General features: G+C 49.4%; 1 protein-coding gene across 14 annotated transcripts in view; it reads right to left on the bottom strand.

The window, feature by feature from the left end:
• The window catches only part of IKZF1 (IKAROS family zinc finger 1), a 96307-nt gene extending 80865 nt beyond the window's left edge, over positions 1–15442 (bottom strand). Inside the window, exons 1-2 of one of the 14 annotated variants that reach the window (XM_070471942.1) lie at positions 15101–15442; positions 995–1048 (exon numbers count right to left, since the gene is read on the bottom strand). In XM_070471942.1, coding sequence (XP_070328043.1) covers positions 995–1034 — 40 coding nt within the window. In that variant the 5' untranslated portion in view covers positions 1035–1048; positions 15101–15442. Of the gene's footprint in view, positions 1–994; positions 1049–1528; positions 1821–11115; positions 11542–11572; positions 11659–13341; positions 13565–15016; positions 15052–15100 lie in introns of those variants that run through there. The other 13 variants (XM_070471954.1, XM_070471968.1, XM_070471959.1 and 10 more) reach the window with 13 other exon arrangements.
• Positions 15443–17351: the final 1909 nt, after the last annotated feature.

The following is a 17351-nucleotide window of genomic DNA, read 5'->3' as shown; positions in this document are numbered from 1 at the left end:
AGCCTGGAGAGTTCAATGCAGACTCTCTAAATGACAGGCGTGGTCTGCAGCAGGCCATCTTCAGGTTGAGGAACTCAAATCCCTGGTCCTGCATGTCTCCTAAGCAGGCAGGCAGGGCTGCAGCCATGGTCTCAGCCCTGGGCTCCGTCACCAGAATGGACAGAGGCCCAGGGCCAGAATTGAGTCATAACTCAGAAATCGGTGGAGGCAGGCTGGCCACTCCCAGAGAACCACATGGGCCATTCTAGTACAGAGGCTACCCAGGACTGACCATGGTCCTGAGACTGGAAAATATAAAATACTGTGAACTCAACTGCTGCCAACATGTCCAAGCTCAGGGCTAGCCTCACGGGTATCCTAGGACCATGAGTATTGCGCTGGGCAGGTTTGGCTAGACTAGATGGAGGTCCACTCTCCCAGGCCTCACTGGGTGGGACAGTGTGATCTGGCTGTGGGCCTCATCTCCCAGGACCGTCCCCAGCCCTGGGTCTCCTGGGATGGTAAGAGCTGTGTCCAATATGGCTTGACATAAACGTATGATGATGGGAAGTGGTGTCTCCACACTTAACAAGCATCTGGAATTATTCCCCAAACTTTGTTTTCCAATCTGCTTTCTCCTTTTTGCCCTCCCCCCCTCCTCCCTCCCTCCCTCCCTCTTTCTTTCTCTTTTTAAACACGTTTGTTGGCCTGTGTTTGGGGTCTAGGGCAGGTCAATCTGTCCTTTTTTCTCCCCAAGAATATCAACATAGACTGTATCCTTTCCAAGTCATTTTTAGGTGTAACAGGAAAACTCGCTTTATCTTGGAGACTTTTCTATGCAGGCGGTCACATTTGGATAATCTCTAAGCACTGAAGTGAGACTCTGACTCCAAGTCCATCTTGGCCTCTCCTTTGGCAGCGCAGCCTTCTTCCTCGCCCACCATCCCAAGGGCTCCTTGGCTTTGCTACCCAGCAAAGCCTGGCCTCCCCATATAGGTATATCACCAGTTCTCACCTGAAACTTGGGACATGTCTTGACCCTCATCAGCGTCCATGGTCCTTGGATTATCTGAGAAAACAGAGGAAGCAATTTTAGTTGAAAGCAAATCACTCCCAAGATATGAGAGAGAAAGAGAGATAAAGAAGGCCCGAGCTATTTAACAACAAGGCTATCTACCAAGAATAATGCATTTTCCTCTTCACATACTCGCTGGAGTATCAGACTGGCACAGACCTTGATCCTTTTAAAAACGGCATTGCAAAGATTTATAAAAATATCATTACAAGCACAGGAGGACCAAATTTGTTATTTATTGTTAATTTCCTACTGCATAATAACCCAAAATGCAAACTGACTGCAACAAAATTAAGCAGAAAATTAAATGGCCCTGGGTCATTGTAGGCACAGAATTCATTCTCTTGGCTGATCCATAGTTATGTTCTTTCTAATTTACTGAGCATGCATCGATGAACCTTGAGTCAGCTTGGTGACACGCGTACAATCAGCAATCAAAAAACGAAGCAATTTGCTGAAGAATGTCTCATTTACCCAGGCAGGGCTGCATAGCTGAGCAGCCGCGGCGCTCCCCCCATCAATAATAAATACACCTCCAGCCTGGCAGATGGGCCGCGCCGCCGCTGGCTTGTCCCCCACTCTTTCAGGCCCCTGCCTCCGACTCTTCCAGACTCTGACGCGGGGAGAAGGCAAGCCCACAGAGGCTGCCACAGCAGGCTCGGAGAGCGCCCAGACCTTGCTGAGCGGCTGACAGACAGCCGCTGGCTCCTCGGAGCCGTGGGAAGAAAGCAAGCCAGCCTTTGGAGCTGCCCGCGGGTGGTGGGGGGGACCACTCTGCCTGTGGCCACCACGAGCACCCCGGGGAGAGGCCACGTGGGCCAGGCAGGAGGGCGGGGTGGGCTGCGTTCCCACTCAGGGCACGGCCTCCACCTCTCAGGTCTCTCGGCCTGCCCCCCGCCTCCCCGGCACGTGCATCTGGCGGCTCCGAGGATAAGAAAGCCGGGGGCCCGGCAGCAAGGGAGCGCCACGGAGTCTGCTCATTCATGCTCTGCTGGACGACCGCAAGTGCACCTTCCCCGACCAGCCACCAGAGCCCGTGTGTTGACTTGAAATCAGGTCGCTTCTTTCTGGGGGACCCCCTCTTCCCTCCAGTTCAGATGTGTGAGTGTGAGCTTTCAGGCCTGTTTCCAGCAGATGCCTGCACTGTTATGGACACTCAGGCAGCCTGACCCGCTCTGGGGGTCTGAGTAGACGAGGTGTGTGTGTGCACGCGTGTGTGTGTTTGTGTGTGTGTAAAAGCTATTGTGGTGCCTTTGGCATACATACTTTCAGGGTCAGTCATGCTGGTATTAGTCACAAAGAAGACATGGATGACCAGCCCTGGTTCTGGATGCAGACAGGTTGCATCTCTTTCTGAAAGCCATGGCACCACTCTGGGTTGTGACATGAATTTCCAGGCCCAGTGTGGGCCTTAGCGGTATAGTTCATGACCACAGGAGGGCAAAAGGCTCCATGGCCCGCATGTGTTTCAGCCCCAAGACTAAGGGTCCACCAATAAGCAAGGCAGAAAAACCAGCCCAAGAAGCAAACATGAGAGCAGACTGCGTGTATGCGCTCAGTCACTCCAATCACGTCCCACTCTCTGTGACTTCATGGACGTAGCCCCCCAGGCTCCTCTGTCCTTGGGATTCTCTGGCCAAGAATACTAGAGTGGGTTGCCATTTCCTTCTCCAGGGGATCTTCGCGACCCAGGGATTGAACCCAGGTCTCTCACATTACAGGCAGACTCTTTACCAGTCTAGTGTTCAGTGTCGCCTAAAAAGCAATGTGTTCAAAGTCTACAGGAAGTCCTTCTACAGGAAAAAAGGTAAAATACTTACGATTTTTCTGAAACTGTCCAAACAATTCTATTAATAAAGAAATAAGACTCAAAGGAGAAAAACCTTTGTGTTCGCTCTGCAGCATTAATATGAGGTTCAAGTTTCTGAAGACAAATGTAGCATTTTATGGTGAAATATCACCAACTAGTTCTAAGGTATCCCTGGATTGATGGGGAAATGTATGGTAGACAGACGGCTTCCCAGTTGGCTCTGTGGTAAAGAATCTGCCTGCCAATGCAGGAGGTGCAGGAGACATGGGTTCGACCCCTGGGTTGGGAAGATACTCTGGAAAGGGAAATGGCAACCTACTCCAGTATTCTTGCCTGGAAAATTCCTTGTACAGAGGAGCCTGGTGGACCCCAGTCCATGGGGTTGCTCAGACACGACCGAGCATGGACACACAGCAATACAGTGGACAGAACGCGAATCTTGCTGCAACAAATACTACCCTAAACTCCCAGTTTTTATCATGTTGACTTTGAACTTCTTTTTTCTATACAAGTGATACATATTTTACAACTTTTTAAATAAAGGCCAGTAAATGCCCATAATTGAGTTGGTAAGACCTGCTGGAGGAGGGCATGGCAACCCACTCCAGTATTCTTGCCTGGAGAATCCCATGGACAGAGGAGCCTGGAGGGCCACAGTCTACGGGGTTGCAAAGACTGGGACGTGATTGAGTGACTAACACACTTTTCCACTACTTAAGACTACTACATTTATTCTGTGTGTGTGTGTATACACAGAGGACTTTTTAGAAAAAGAGGACACTGAATGTACTGCAAACAAACTGTTGTAAAATATTTTTTATGTAGCTTTTTAATTGACAAATGTGCATCGACATTCTCGTTTTAAAGTTCACACACTGTTTGGTGGCAGCGATTGATTTCAACACCTGACTGTATTTTCAAGTAATTTCTGATTAAACGGAAAAACGTTTCCTAAAGCCCAGCTAGCTGATGGGTCCCCAGCCCAGTGCTGCCAGAGAAGGCACCCTCCAGCTGCAGCAAGGACCCTCCAGGATTCTTGTTGGGCAGGATCTATCCACACCGCACCACCCTTTGTGCATCAGTCCGTTCAGATGGGGAGATGTGAGGACAGGTCACAAAGCAGCAAGAGGATGCTCTGGGCCTGCGGCGGAGGCCAAACCCGGCTCTGGTGGGCAGGCACCTGTGTCCATGTGTCCTGAGGGGGCAGAGCGTGGGCACCTCCCTGAACCCAGCCCTGCCTTGGCGCCCACTGGCAGTGGACAGTGAGTGCGGTAGAGAGCAAACCCCGAGAGCAGAGGACCCAGGATCTGAGTTGCAGGCCTGTCTCCATTTCCTCTGAATGCCTGCACGGAGCTCCATGAGCTCATCAGCCCCACTTAGCCTTCCAAGCAGCTCCTCAACCAAGCCGATATGGACCCCGTCAGCTGGCCTGTGGTCCGCACCAGGGCCGGGGCTGTACCTGGGGGTCCCCGTTGCTTGGACGAATGCTCAGTTGTCACCACCATTTTGAAATTCCTAAGAATTAGGGCACAGTCCATGGCAGTCCTGTGATTCCATGGCTTGTCTTTCTGACATCACGAGGTGGGGAGTGGGGTAGTTTGACAATTTCCCTCAAACTTCCTCAAGATCTAAATTTGCATCTCTTGGGACTAAAAAGTAATGAGGTGTTTTTTGTTTGTTTGTTTGGTAAAGGTGACTTTGCTCTTATGCAAAGACCAAGAAAGAATCTGCAATGGAAAACTATCTGAAGGAGAGGAAATACCAGCCCCCACCCCAAGACCTAGTTGCCAAGGTGGGGCTCAGGAGGTTGTCAGAGGGAACAGTGAAATAACCCCACCCCCGGGAACACCAACCAGGCTCTCCGTTTCTTTTCAGATACGTGGAAGCAGTGCCCAGCCTGGAGTGGAAAAGGGATTCAGGCCTGCTCTGATCTCAGTATAAAAGCTGGCAGTCAGGAAGAAGCGTTCATCCCCAGAGTGTCTTAACCCCGCATTTTCACAAAGCTGCACCTAAACCCAAACCAAGAACTGCAGGCCTGTCCAGGGAGACACCAGAGGGAACGCTTCTTTCACAGGAGCTCTGCCATTTTCTGCTCTGTATGGGAACCCCAGGGATCCGAGGTTGCAGCTCACACAGAAATGAGAGAACACAGCAGGTTCAGTAAATACCTGCCACCGGGTGGTTCTACAGACATGAATGCTTTTATTGTGTCTCCGGAGCGTGCAGTCCTGAATCTCGCACATGGGGAAACAGATGCAGAGATAAAGGACAGCCAGCGTGACAGGGCGGTCAAGGGCCGTCCCTCCAGGAGGCAGAGCAGGAGTCAGGATCCTCACTCGCCCTACTCCTGCTGGATGGGGTCCCTAAGCCAGGAGCCCCATCTCCCCCCAAGCCGCCACCCTCTCTGAAGTTGGCACGGGACAAGTCTGGAGAACGGGGGACAGTGGGGACCACACACAGAGGCTCATAGCACCTCTGCCCCCACGCACCCAGAGCAAGTAGAGCTGGAGCCTCCCAGGGGACGGTGAAACCTTCGGGAAGCCCCCTCCTCGACCTCAGCTGCCTTTCGTCTTCCCCGCCCATGGGAGCTGGAGCCTGGCTGCCTCCGAGGACAAGCATCCAACAGCCCTGGGCACTTGTGGCTTCTGGGCATGTCTCCAGGACAAGTGGCCCATTCCTACCCGCCCGAGAGCAAGCAGCCTGAACCAAGGCTCAGCCAGAGCGGGGGACCCTGCGGGGGATGCTGCTCCAGGGAAAGGCCAAGATGGTCCCCAGGCCCTCTTAGCCTCCTCAACACCCCCTCTCTTCTTTTCTCTCTGATGGAAAACTCTCCTCATAGCATTTGCTCTGAGACGACAGGACTTTCCCACAATCCAAGAAAGGTGAGTCTGGATTAATGAAGTCAGAAGTAAAAGCCAGATGCTTGTCAAGAACCCCAACTTGGTGACTTCTCAAACCACCCCGATTAAGGGCCGTTAAAGAGTTTAGTACATAGCCTGCCAAACGAGCCGCAATGGACCACAGTCCCTCAAAGTCAGCCCATTTGCTGGTAGCACATAGTTCTTCTACAAACTTTTAAAAAGACCATTCCTTGGGGTTTAAACAGCATACATCATTTTTTCTTTTTTTGAGTTTCTGTCCATTTCTTGAGTACCTTATATAAGGCCAGAAAGAGAAGAGACAGGGAAGGACGTTGGCGTCAGTCAGCCTTCTTGAAGTAACTGCCACGTGCCTGGCATTTAACTGCCAACCCCCACAGGCGTGGACATCAACCACCTTGTGCTCTGTTCCACCCGAGCGCCCGGCAGAATGTCCAGGGCAGATCTGGTATTCAATCCCCACCTGCTATGTGTGCATCTTTAATCCTTAATCTAAACTGTACTCTTCTGATACAGGATCCACATTATTCTATTTTATAGATGAGAAAACCAAGGCTAAGAAATAAGTGTCCTGCCCAAGGTCACGCATCTAAACAGACAACAGAGCTGCGATGTGAGCCCAGGACCACTTGGGCAGTGGTCCCCAATTTTAAAAGTACAAATGGACCAGAAACGGTGTTACCCGTATCGTCACAGAAAGTAAGCAAGCTCTTTGTAATACTTTGCAATTAAGGCAAACTCCATGACAAAGCTTCCACAATACAGTTAAATTCTGGTTATTTGGTCAAATGGATGCTATTGATTCTTTTCCTCCCTGACGAGTGAGGTTGCACTAGAGATACCTTTGGGGTTATTTCCTTACATTTTAAACAATACTTATTTTGAAGGGGGAAACAGGCCAAACCTATAGTCTATTTAAAATGCGTTAGGTCACAGACCTCTTTAATAACATTCATTCTTCCTGCTGAGAGAAAGTCTTTTCATCTTCAGGCTGGTAGATTTTATTTTCGAAAATCTACCCTATTGCTGTGAATTACACCATATCTTAAAAAAGGAAATGTTCCACGAGAAAGCAAAGGCAATATGCAGGGTCTTTGTGTCTGATTCCGGAGACCTTAGAGGTTTTCCTAACAACTTGACAAAACAGATTTGGAGAAGCTAACAACTTCAGAGTCCTCTTATTTCATTTCTGAGTCTTTTCATTTTTTTCAAAATTAGCTGCCAATCTACACGTTTTCATGATTATTCCACAGAGATTAGGGCTGGCGCAAATAACAATGAAAAACAAGATTTAAACAGGATGGCAGGGAATACAATTTGGCTTTCACACCCTCCCCCCATATTTAACTGAGCCATTCACACACACACACACACACACACACACACACACATTTTTTTTTTTTTTAAACTGAGCCACAGAGAACTCTTCCTCCAGCGGTTTGTTCTACTGTGAACCTGCTTTTTGAGGGCAAATTAGCTCCCATGTGCAATTCTGTCCTCACATTTTTTTCTTCCTAGGGGCAGGAACTGATATGCAAAAGAGGAAGGGTCAGGGGGAACTCAGGAAGCCTTTTCAAAATGCAGCTGAAAATCCTGCTGTCTGAAAACCTTCTCAGTGAGGAAGGAGTGAATACAGAACGAAAAGAACCATGAGACTGCAAAAGCCATCACGGAGCCACCTGTCTAGAAGTGAGGCAAAGAAAAAAGACGTGAGACGTTAGAAATCAGAAAACAACGGAGCAAATGGAGCTGGAGGCGGTCTGTGCTTTCACAGCAGCTCCAGGGCTGGGCTTCCAGTGGCCCAGGAAAGGTCCCCACACTGCGTGCCTGTCGTGTGTCTGGGCCCGCTCATGAGCCCCACTGTACACTGGCTCTCAAACCGCTAACAGGAACTGCTTTTATTCAGCAGCCCTGGAGAAGCAGACACTCAGAATTTACATATGCTTTTAGAGGACTTTTCCTGATGCTGGCCCTCATCAGAGGCCATTTCCTAAGTAGCTTCCTCAAATATAAATGGCCTTTTACACTTCATCACTTAAGTAAAAAGTCTAAGTTTAGAATCATTTTCTTCTACCCTCTTCCCGATTTTAGAAGCCTTCATGCTTGGCCAGCAACTGTGCAACAAAAGTGACACCTCTGTCTTTAGAGAAAAAAGAAAAAGCAGGAACTGGCCCCAAATAATGATTTACAGGGATATTCTCAGAAGTGCTGACCTCCTACCATCATGAAGTGAAGAGACAGGGAGAACTTTTGTGTTCCTATTAGTTTCAAAGATTTTTTTTTTCTCATTTTTTTATAAAACTGATAAACACAAAGTTACTGATAACTAAGTTACTGTAACATAATTTACAGATAAACACAAATCTGAACACAGTTTTTCACTCAGCAAGGTAAGATGCTGGCATCAAGAATACATATAATATCTCCTCCTGCCTTCTTAGTAGTGAAGCTATCTTAACATACCAGTATCACTTTATGTGGAGGTGAAAAATTCAAACTTAATACTGTACATGGTAGAAAAATCCACTTATATACCTATAAAGAAAAGAAAGAAAGTGAGGTCGCTCAGTCGTGTCCGACTCTTTGCGACCCTGTAGACAGTAGCCTACCAGGATCCTCCATCCCTGGGATTTTCCAGGCAAGAATCCTGGAGTGGGTTGGCATTCCCTTCTCCAGGGGATCTTCCCAACCCAGGGATCAAACCGAGGTCTCCCGCATTGTAGGCAGACGCTTTACTGTCTGAACCATCAGGGAAGCCCTATAGCACTCCCCAAAATATACCTGTCATACTGAGGTTTCTACAAATGCCTCTGGACTTCTTTGTAAAGCTATATGTTATTTAGACCCAGGGAAATAAAATTATTCTAATCCCCCAGGAGGATCTGGTGTTTACAGTCTAGACATATCTATTTATCAACAACTGAAAAGCTGTTTTTTATTTTCCTGTTGAGGACCCCATCCCAGTGCTGTACAATCTTTTTTTCCTTTTTTTATTTTTTGGTTTTATTTAGAAAAGTCTCTCCTGCCGAACTGGTGGGGAGACAGACTAGAGCTACAAATCTAGAAGCAAAGAGAGAGAGAAAATGTGTTCTAAAGCAGCCTCACAGGGTGGTGGCTCCAGAGAGGAATGGGTGTGAGCATCGATGGTTGACTCTCTGTGTTAAGGCCACGTGGTTTCTAAGCTACTGGAAAATTCTCCCTGAAGCACGAGCTCAGTTCTGTTCACAACATCCCCAAATTATCACTTGTAATGATTAAGGTTATCAGCAGCAACGTGTTAAAATGAAGTAATTTTCTTACAAAGATTCTTTAAAAAATCATCTCTATTCACATTTCAAAACCATGTTCAGAGTACAAAGAATGCAAAATCAAAAATCTGGCTCCTTAAATCATAGAGACTTCAGTATTCTTTGGGAATTTACTTTGGTTTCCCCAACCTAAAATGGGTTGGCTAAAGTTGAGTTCAGCCATGTCTGAGAAGGGATAAAGGAATACAAGTGTATCAGATTTGGCAACAGTGATTGCTATGGACAGTAAATATGATAATAACTGAAAAGAATACCACTTGCTATTCTGAATAGGCTCCTTAGTTGGACCAAATTAGAAAAAAAGTTCTAGATTTCTATAGTATTTGATGATGGACAGGCAGCTTAGATGTCCTATAACCCAACATAGGATCCCAAGGACAAAATGCCCCACAGCATTATGCCCCACACGTAACAAAGTCCATGTGTACATGTGCCCCAGTGGGTATCAGGCCAACCAGGACTGCCTGTCATCAACAACCTTTAGCCCACAATGTCTTCATGCAAACCCAGGGGGTGTGGGGGTGTCGTGAGCAGAACCTCACAGAGGCTTACAACTTCCTCGTTTTCGACCTACAAAAATCAGCACATCTTTATTTAAAATCAGGCAGAAAATGTTCACATCCATCAGGGAACCAAGTATAGGAAAACTCTTAAAACTACGGTCAGATTTTTCTGCAGCCCTTAAATGAGCTTATTTTCAATGTTCCCCCTACCCCCAGTAAATTACCTTTCTTTTACAAAAGCCTGTCTGCTCTATATTAAACTGAAAAGTCTTGAAATTCAGGTTAAACATACACAACTCCAGAAAAAAGCGAGACAACACAGGTAGAAACGCATTAGAAATTCCCAAATCATTTTTAAATGGTAATTAATTGCCTTATCTCTTAACAACCTGCAGTAATTAGCAGTATGATTTTTAATTTAATGAAGTAGGATATACAATTTATCAATGTTTTCACTGTGGATCTCTCTGAATATCACTTCAATTTTCTGCCCGACACAAAACTCAGCACAAGGAGGAAGAAAAGGTCACTTTTTCAGGCTCAGAGTGGGGCTCGCGCCAGGGGGTCGCTGGCTCTTTCCAGTTTCCATTAAAGCACTGGAGTTCATCAGAGTGCTTCCAAAGTCAGTTTATAAAAAATCAATCCCTCATTTTCATTTCTCCTAAAGATTCTACATTAAACATTTTCTCCATTCGGACTAAAGAGGTATCTTACATGCTATTCATTTGCTCCAAGTGAGCCAGTGAAAATCTGATGTAACAATGAAAATTTACCAAAAACCGATGAATATGTATTCACCCTAGAACTCCTAGCTTTAAAAGAGGGCTCTAAACCAAACCATCCTGTTCAGTTTTAGCCAGCTTCAAACTACCCAAAAAAGCTTCAGAGTGTCATTTTAGCATGTGAGCTCAATAACGGAGGCTAGAAGTCTATTTCAGCATGTGTAAGGTTGTTTACAAATTCTTTATGTATTTCATAGTTGTTTCTGCAAACACCACACATGACAGACTGCGACAGAGGCACAGAGGAAGGAGGGAGAGAGGGAAAGCAAGAGACTAAGGAACAAGGCTGGGACCCCCACACACTGCACCCGCCCTCCACACGCCCCAGAAGACCCGCACCAACTGCATGTCGAGCGGAGCTAACTTTTGGCGCGAACATGGCAGGAAGACAGTCAGATTTCCTTCAGCAGTGACTTGATTGCTGAAGAAAAACGAACCACTGCACACTTGAATGAGAAAAGATGAAGGAGGCGCTTTCCCACTAATTAGGACCCATTTTCAGCAATTCGTTAAGCCGTGGCCCTGCTCCGTGAGCCATCAGGAGGTGGAGCAGGGGACCCCGAAAGCAGAGAGAGCACATGGAAGGTAATGAGACTCTCCATCACCCAAGACAGTCAGCGGGAAGCCGGCAGGGGCTGGGGGCACAGGCTACCCCGGGGAGGGAGGGGAGTGCACTCCTGAAGCACCCATCTGCGGAAAGCAGCAAAGAAACCAGTGACCTCACCCAGAAGCCTGTGCCCCCCAGAGACCCGAGGGGCGGGCCTCACCCCCAATCCTACCTTGGAGGCCTGGGGCCTTCGGAGCCCCCTGGACTCAGCCACCTGGAAGGGACCCTGCCACCTCCTTCGCCACCACCCTCCTCGCCTTCCACTGGGGCGGAGAGGAAGGTGGACCCATTTGCCAAATATGCAAAAAAGGAGGGAAGATGGTTTTCTCTCAGGAAAACATGGGCAGGAAGGGAGCCCGTGCTTCCTGTCCCGACCAAAATGGGTTCAGAGATTATTAGGACGTCTGACTTGGCGGGCTTGAGGTAGGTGGGAGAGGGACCTCTTTGAGTCACCAGGCATGATGGGCTCCCCAAAGGCAGAGACACGTAGCCCAGGAGAAGAGAGACATGGACAGGCATGGACATGGCAGGAAGGCAAGAGGCCCCCAGGTCTGGGACTTGGAGTTTTTGCCATTTTTCATGGTTCGTCCCCAGGCAGGTCATGAGAGGCACGCAAAGCATCCACACACCTGTTCATCACAGCAAAACAGGAGAAGGAAAAAAGGCTGGAAGGAAGGGGTGAGGCCATTTGCTGCAGAGAAGGCTGGGCTGCCTCCCCACCAGGCCCTCCTCAGCAGTGAGCCGCCTACACACCACTCACCCAGGACGAACCAAAACAGGGTGGGCCCTGCCCACCTCTCCACTCTAGGGCGCTCTGCAAAGCTCTTTTTGTTTGCTCTGTTTCACTTGTAATAATGCAGCATTTTACTTTTAAATGTTTCATAATGTCTTACAAATATTTGTTAGTATATCATCAAATGTTTCAAAACAGTGTCAAACACAAGCTATTAAAGCAACAACACTATAAATGGAAGGAGCTGCAGAAAGATAACCTATGGTGTGGAGTCATTTATTAAACTGCAAGAACAACAACATGCCTAGGTTTCTATGGGAAAAAAAAACAAAAAACAGTGTGGGCATCTGGTCCAACCCACAGTAAAATCAGCTCGGTTGCGGTTGCTTGAGTCTGGTTTGGGGCGGCCCACGTCCCTGATGAACTCCATTCCTGTCTCATTCCTTATCTGGATTTTAAGTGTGTGTGTGTAAGGCCTATGCTCTGAAACACAATCTGCCCAAGGTCTGGATCACATGTGTGTACATGTGCCTTTTCTAAGCAAAACCAAAATGATTGGCCTCAAGGTGTTGACCTGATCAACGGTTCTCCCTTTGTCAGCCACAAAGGATGGGTCACTTGTCGCTTTTACATCTTGTGTTTTCTCCCATGAGATGAACTATGCTACACACACGCCTGAGGGTTCTTCAGACACAAATAGACCGACACCAGGCAGGGACGACCGGTAACCGTCAGGGCGGGAGGGGCAGCATCTCACAGCCACAGGCAAGACTCACACAGTACACAAGCACCCGAAAACGCAAGTAGAAATAGCAGAAATTAACACAGCCTTATAAATCAACTATATTTCAATAAAATTTAAAAAATAGTATTTTTAAAAAGAAATAGCAAAGGCAGCCAGTTAACCCAAACAGCTGCTCCCTGAGAAAACAAAACCAAGAGTTACCTTGTAGTGAAATTATTTCACAATTACAAAGATCAGAGGGGGGGAAAGGAATCAAAAACACCTCTGAATGCTGCTGCCCTTGACCAGTTCTGGGTTAACTGCAAGAATGTCAGGCAGACACCCAAAGAACTAGCATCATTTATGCTTACACTCACCATTCCAAGGAGGAAAATCTGTTCTGTTTTAGTAAAAGGTAAAAATCAAACCAACAAACCAACCAAGCCAAAAAGGAGGGTCTTTTGTCACTTCGGTCAGGTGGGTTTGATTGTTAAAACCCTTTCCCCAGCCCTGTGTCTCCCCATGCTGTGTGCACGCTGTGTGTCTGTGTACATACTATCACATAATGTCTTTATTTCCTGTATCTATTAATACACACGTAACCGTGAAGGATACACACAACACGTGTATGGGTGGCGTGGCAGCGTTTCTTAGCAATGACATGTAGTAGACAGCGTATACATATATCAGGTTCTCTTAAACTTTCGGAGTTTGACATTTATGTTGACAGTAGGCTTCTACACTGACCGAACACGATACACACATCCAAGCCGAGGGAAAGAGCTCCTCAAACCGTAGAACCACAGTCCTCAGACCCGAAGGCTCCAGTGAGAAAGATGCAGTGGCCCTAGCCATACTGGCTGCAGGCCTCTTGGCCAGGAAATTGGCTGTGATCTTAAATTTTCGGCAAGGGAAATGGCTGCAAGGAAACCACCAGTTACCTTCTCTCCGGAGACTTCAGAAAAACTTCTCAAAAGACCCAAATGTAACACACACACGTGGATTCATGGACCTTCGATTCCCGTGAGACCGTGATGATGGGCTGTAATCGTCACGATGCTCCTGAATTTTGGAGGATATGTCGTTTCTAAAGATGCAGCACTTTAATTAAAATACTGATGAATTATAGAAGCACGGTGGAGTTTCTGAAACTCCTGCCTTCAACTATCACCATAAAATGGGGATGGGAGGTAGGGCAGAGAGGGGAAGAAAACCAGACCGTTTAACTCAGTTACATCTTTTGGTTTTCAGCTCTGGGGACTTTGAAGCTGGGAAATACATTTTTTCCCAGGTAAAAAAAGATATAAACATGTATGATCATGGGAAGTTTTGAAACTGAATACACTACATCAAACCCAAACTGTACAGAATTTTTAAATGCCACCTCATTATGTATATCTGTGCACACAAATTATTATTATTTTTTTTTAACACATTCTGTATAATCCTGAATGTAGGCAAGTCATTTTCTGGTCAGAGATATTTATGACTATTTAAATTTTAAGCCACGGATACAATAATCTAGTTTCTCACTGAAACAATTCCAACACATACAATATACATATACATTATACTTGAATTGTTCCTTTTAAAACCCCACATAAAAGATGAGTCCCAATAACCTCATCAAATAAACATCTTCCAACAAAGCAATGAACTCAAGAGGCTTGGACCTTTCCTGTATGCTTCACTCTCCTCTCAACTCAGAACCAAAGTGAACCAAGTCTTAAAATCACTTAAATTTCCATGAAAGTTTAAACGTTATGCATATTAAATATTTTAAGCTTCCTTTAAAAAAAAAAAAACTTTCAACTGAAGTTGATCTTATGGGTAAGGAGACATTTCTTCAACACCAGTGTGTCTTTCCAAGTTTAAAACAAGGTACCTCTAACCTGAACTACCCCTGGGGGAGCAGGGTGGGGAATTCTGAGTGTGGAAATTGAGGGTAGCACAGAGGTTTGACATTCACACCGGGGGGGCTGCAGCCAAGGGAGAAAGGAAACCGCATTTGAAAGCTGCACTTGGAAGTGCCAGATCAGACACGCGAATCGAATCCTAACCCTTTTCACTTCTCCAGATGTCACACCCCGTGCCTCCAAATCAGAAGAAAAATTTTTTTAAAAAATCACACCTTCTCGAGATTCCTTAGGAATCACCAAGCATCCTAATTTTTCAAACGTATTTCACAGACAGTCGCAAGTAACCTGACACCTTTTGGCCGAGGGGTTTCCTAACCGGAGAGCCAGAACTGCACTCAGCAAAAGTACTACCAACTTTTCAAACCGGAATAATTCCTAATCTGCAGAAAGCAAGTTCAGATTCAACCTAATTATTTTACAGAATAAGCAAAAAGCTCTCGCGTCAAAAATAAGAAAAGAAAGCTCGTTATGAATGACTTTATAAAGGCTGACTTCCGTGATCTCACTATAAAAGCGTGGATCTGCTTAAACAAGATCACGTCCTCCCCCGGGGGACAGCGGGTCGGCTCACAGCGTCCCACGGCCGGCCTGCCCTGCACCTGCGGTCACAGCACGAAATGGCCACGGCTTTGACAAAAGTCAGCGCTCCCACTGTCCCCGGAAAGGAGAGGTGGACCCGAGCGAAACCAGGACTCACAAATGTGACCGCCTCCGTCTTTTCCTTCTTTCCTTCTTTTCAAATCCAAGTTTTTCTACGGACATTCAATCTGAAAACACTCACGTGGATGTGTGCGTCGCACTTTGCAGGTCCAAGACTGATCCTCAAGCGCGAAGAGCAACCTCGGATCCGGGTTCGCCCGGTGGGCCCCCTTGTCGCGGCCAATCGTCCTGCCCCGGCTCGGCTGCGCTCCGCGGGGACCCAGGACCTTCGCCGCAGCGGTTGCCCGGGCGCGGGCCGCGCAGGCACTTGTTAGAGCGCCTGGCTTGCTCGGCTGCCCAGCTCTTCCCAGCTTTCTTTCACAATGACTTCCTGAAGTTGCTCACTCGCATTGTTCCCCATTTCTCCGCCGCGATCCCCACCCCCAGCCGGCCGCCACCCGGCTTTCGCGCTCGCGGCCGGTCTGCCCGTCCCGCGTGCACAGCGCCGCCCACGGGCTGCGCACCTGTGCCCCGCGCCGCGCCCCCGCGAGCCAGCGCTCAGTCACCTGCGGCCGCTTGCTCCGAGCGCCCGGGCCCGAGCGCGCGCCCGTTACCGCGCTCCGCAAACTTTGTGGCTGCGCGCCACAGCGGTCCCTGCGCGCCCTGCCCCGCCGCTGCCTCGCCCCGCGTGCACGCTCCGGCACCAAACAGGACAGAAGCGAGGAGCCCGGCCCGGGGCGTGGCGCGAGCAGGACTAGGAGAGGGACTGAGACAGGGAGCGGGACTGGACGCGGAACCCGGCACCGTGCGGGACTCCGAGCGGGACTTGGAGAGGGATTCGGGTCGGGGCGCGGCGTCCCAGCCGCCCGTCGCTCGCTCACGCGGCGCCGTCCCGAGCGCAACTCCCGGGCAGCGTCCGCAAACTTTGGCGCCGCGCGGGGCTGGACCCTGGCCCGCCGGAACACAGGCGAACAGGGAAGCGGCAGGGACGGGCCGTACCTGCTGGCGCCGCCGCCCGCTGCATCCCGCTCGCCGGCACTGGGCCCGCAGGGCGCGCCGCCGCCACCCCGCGCGCTGCGCGCCCCGGCCCTTCCCGCGCCGCCGTGCTTCCTCATCCCACTGCTGCCCGGCAAGGCCAGAGGGTCGACCCGCCACCGCGCCGCAGGACCCGCGCTTAACCCCTGGGGGTCCGGCGCGGATGGCGTGTCGGGGGCTGCCGGATCTGGGGCGTCCTCCCGGGGACCAGCAGCCTTGCGCCCCGGGCCGCTCGTCGGGGCACCCGCGTGCTCGCCCTACCCGGGACTCGGAACCCAGTGGAGCACTTTTCCACTGCCCGCCCAGCTTCGCTTCCCTCCAGCTGGGCCCACTTGGCTCCCTGGTTCTGGTTGCGACCCCAGTTTATGAGTGCCCACCCGAGGGGGTGGGAAAAGTTGATCCTTCGCAAGTGAGGGGAAGGTGCGATTCATTTTCCCAGACAACCAATGGAATACCTCTCGTCTCTCTTCCCTCCCACCCGCTGGAGGCAGAAGTTAGGATCGCGCCTTCAGGCTTGGCCTGGTGCACACGCGAGTGTGAAAGGGCGGCGGCGGTGGAGCGGGCGCGGAAGGCAGACCTGTACTCCTGCTCCTGGTCTCTCTGCGCCTCAGCCTCTCCCTCTGAGGGCCCCGAAACACGAGTGTGAGGCGCTGTGTATCAATTCAAACAGGAATGGCAGCTCTGAGGCTCACCTCTGCGCCCCCGGCAAAGCATCCATCATTCTGATTAGTCAGGCCCCCCGACAGGAGCCTGGAGAGTGTTCAGCCTGAGTAGAAGAGGAAGACTCATGAATCCAACAGATTCATCCTGAGTGCCACCACCCGCTCCCCCAGGCGCCGCCTTAGGAACTGAGTGGGAAGAGCCAAGGTCTCGGCCCTTCAAGACTTGCGGGGACACAAAGCGAAGATAAATGCTGAGGCATCCCTAACAGCAGGAGAGACACACTGGTCTTTCCGTGGGAAGAGCAAGAAAGGGCGCTGCGGCCCCAAGAAAGGGGCCGGGCCGGCCTTCCAAGTGGGGCGAAGGGATGTGCCGCTGAGCGAGGCCAGGGAAGGCCGAGGGGCATGTGAGGAGGCTGCTGCTGGCAGGGCTAGGGGCCCTGTTGACCACCTTGGCCTCTGCCATTCCAGGATGAAGTCTCTGAGCTACAGACAACTTCTGCTGAACTCTTCCTCGACCACTTCAGCAAGAACACTGCCCAGTTCCTTCGGAAATTCCCCTGTGCTGAACGGAGCCCTGCTTAAAGCCCAGGGGAGGTGGGATTCAAAGCCCACCTTAATTCCTAGACCTTCCCTTACCTGTATGACTTCCGGCAAGTTGTTGAAACTCTGTGACTGTAGTCTTTTTTGCGTGCAAGA

The sequence above is a fragment of the Odocoileus virginianus genome, chromosome 1 (assembly GCF_023699985.2).
Source record: "Odocoileus virginianus isolate 20LAN1187 ecotype Illinois chromosome 1, Ovbor_1.2, whole genome shotgun sequence".
NCBI classification, from domain to species: Eukaryota; Metazoa; Chordata; class Mammalia; order Artiodactyla; family Cervidae; genus Odocoileus; species Odocoileus virginianus.
The sequence above is the reverse complement of the archived record's forward strand: the minus strand, read 5'-3'. Positions and strand labels throughout refer to the sequence as shown.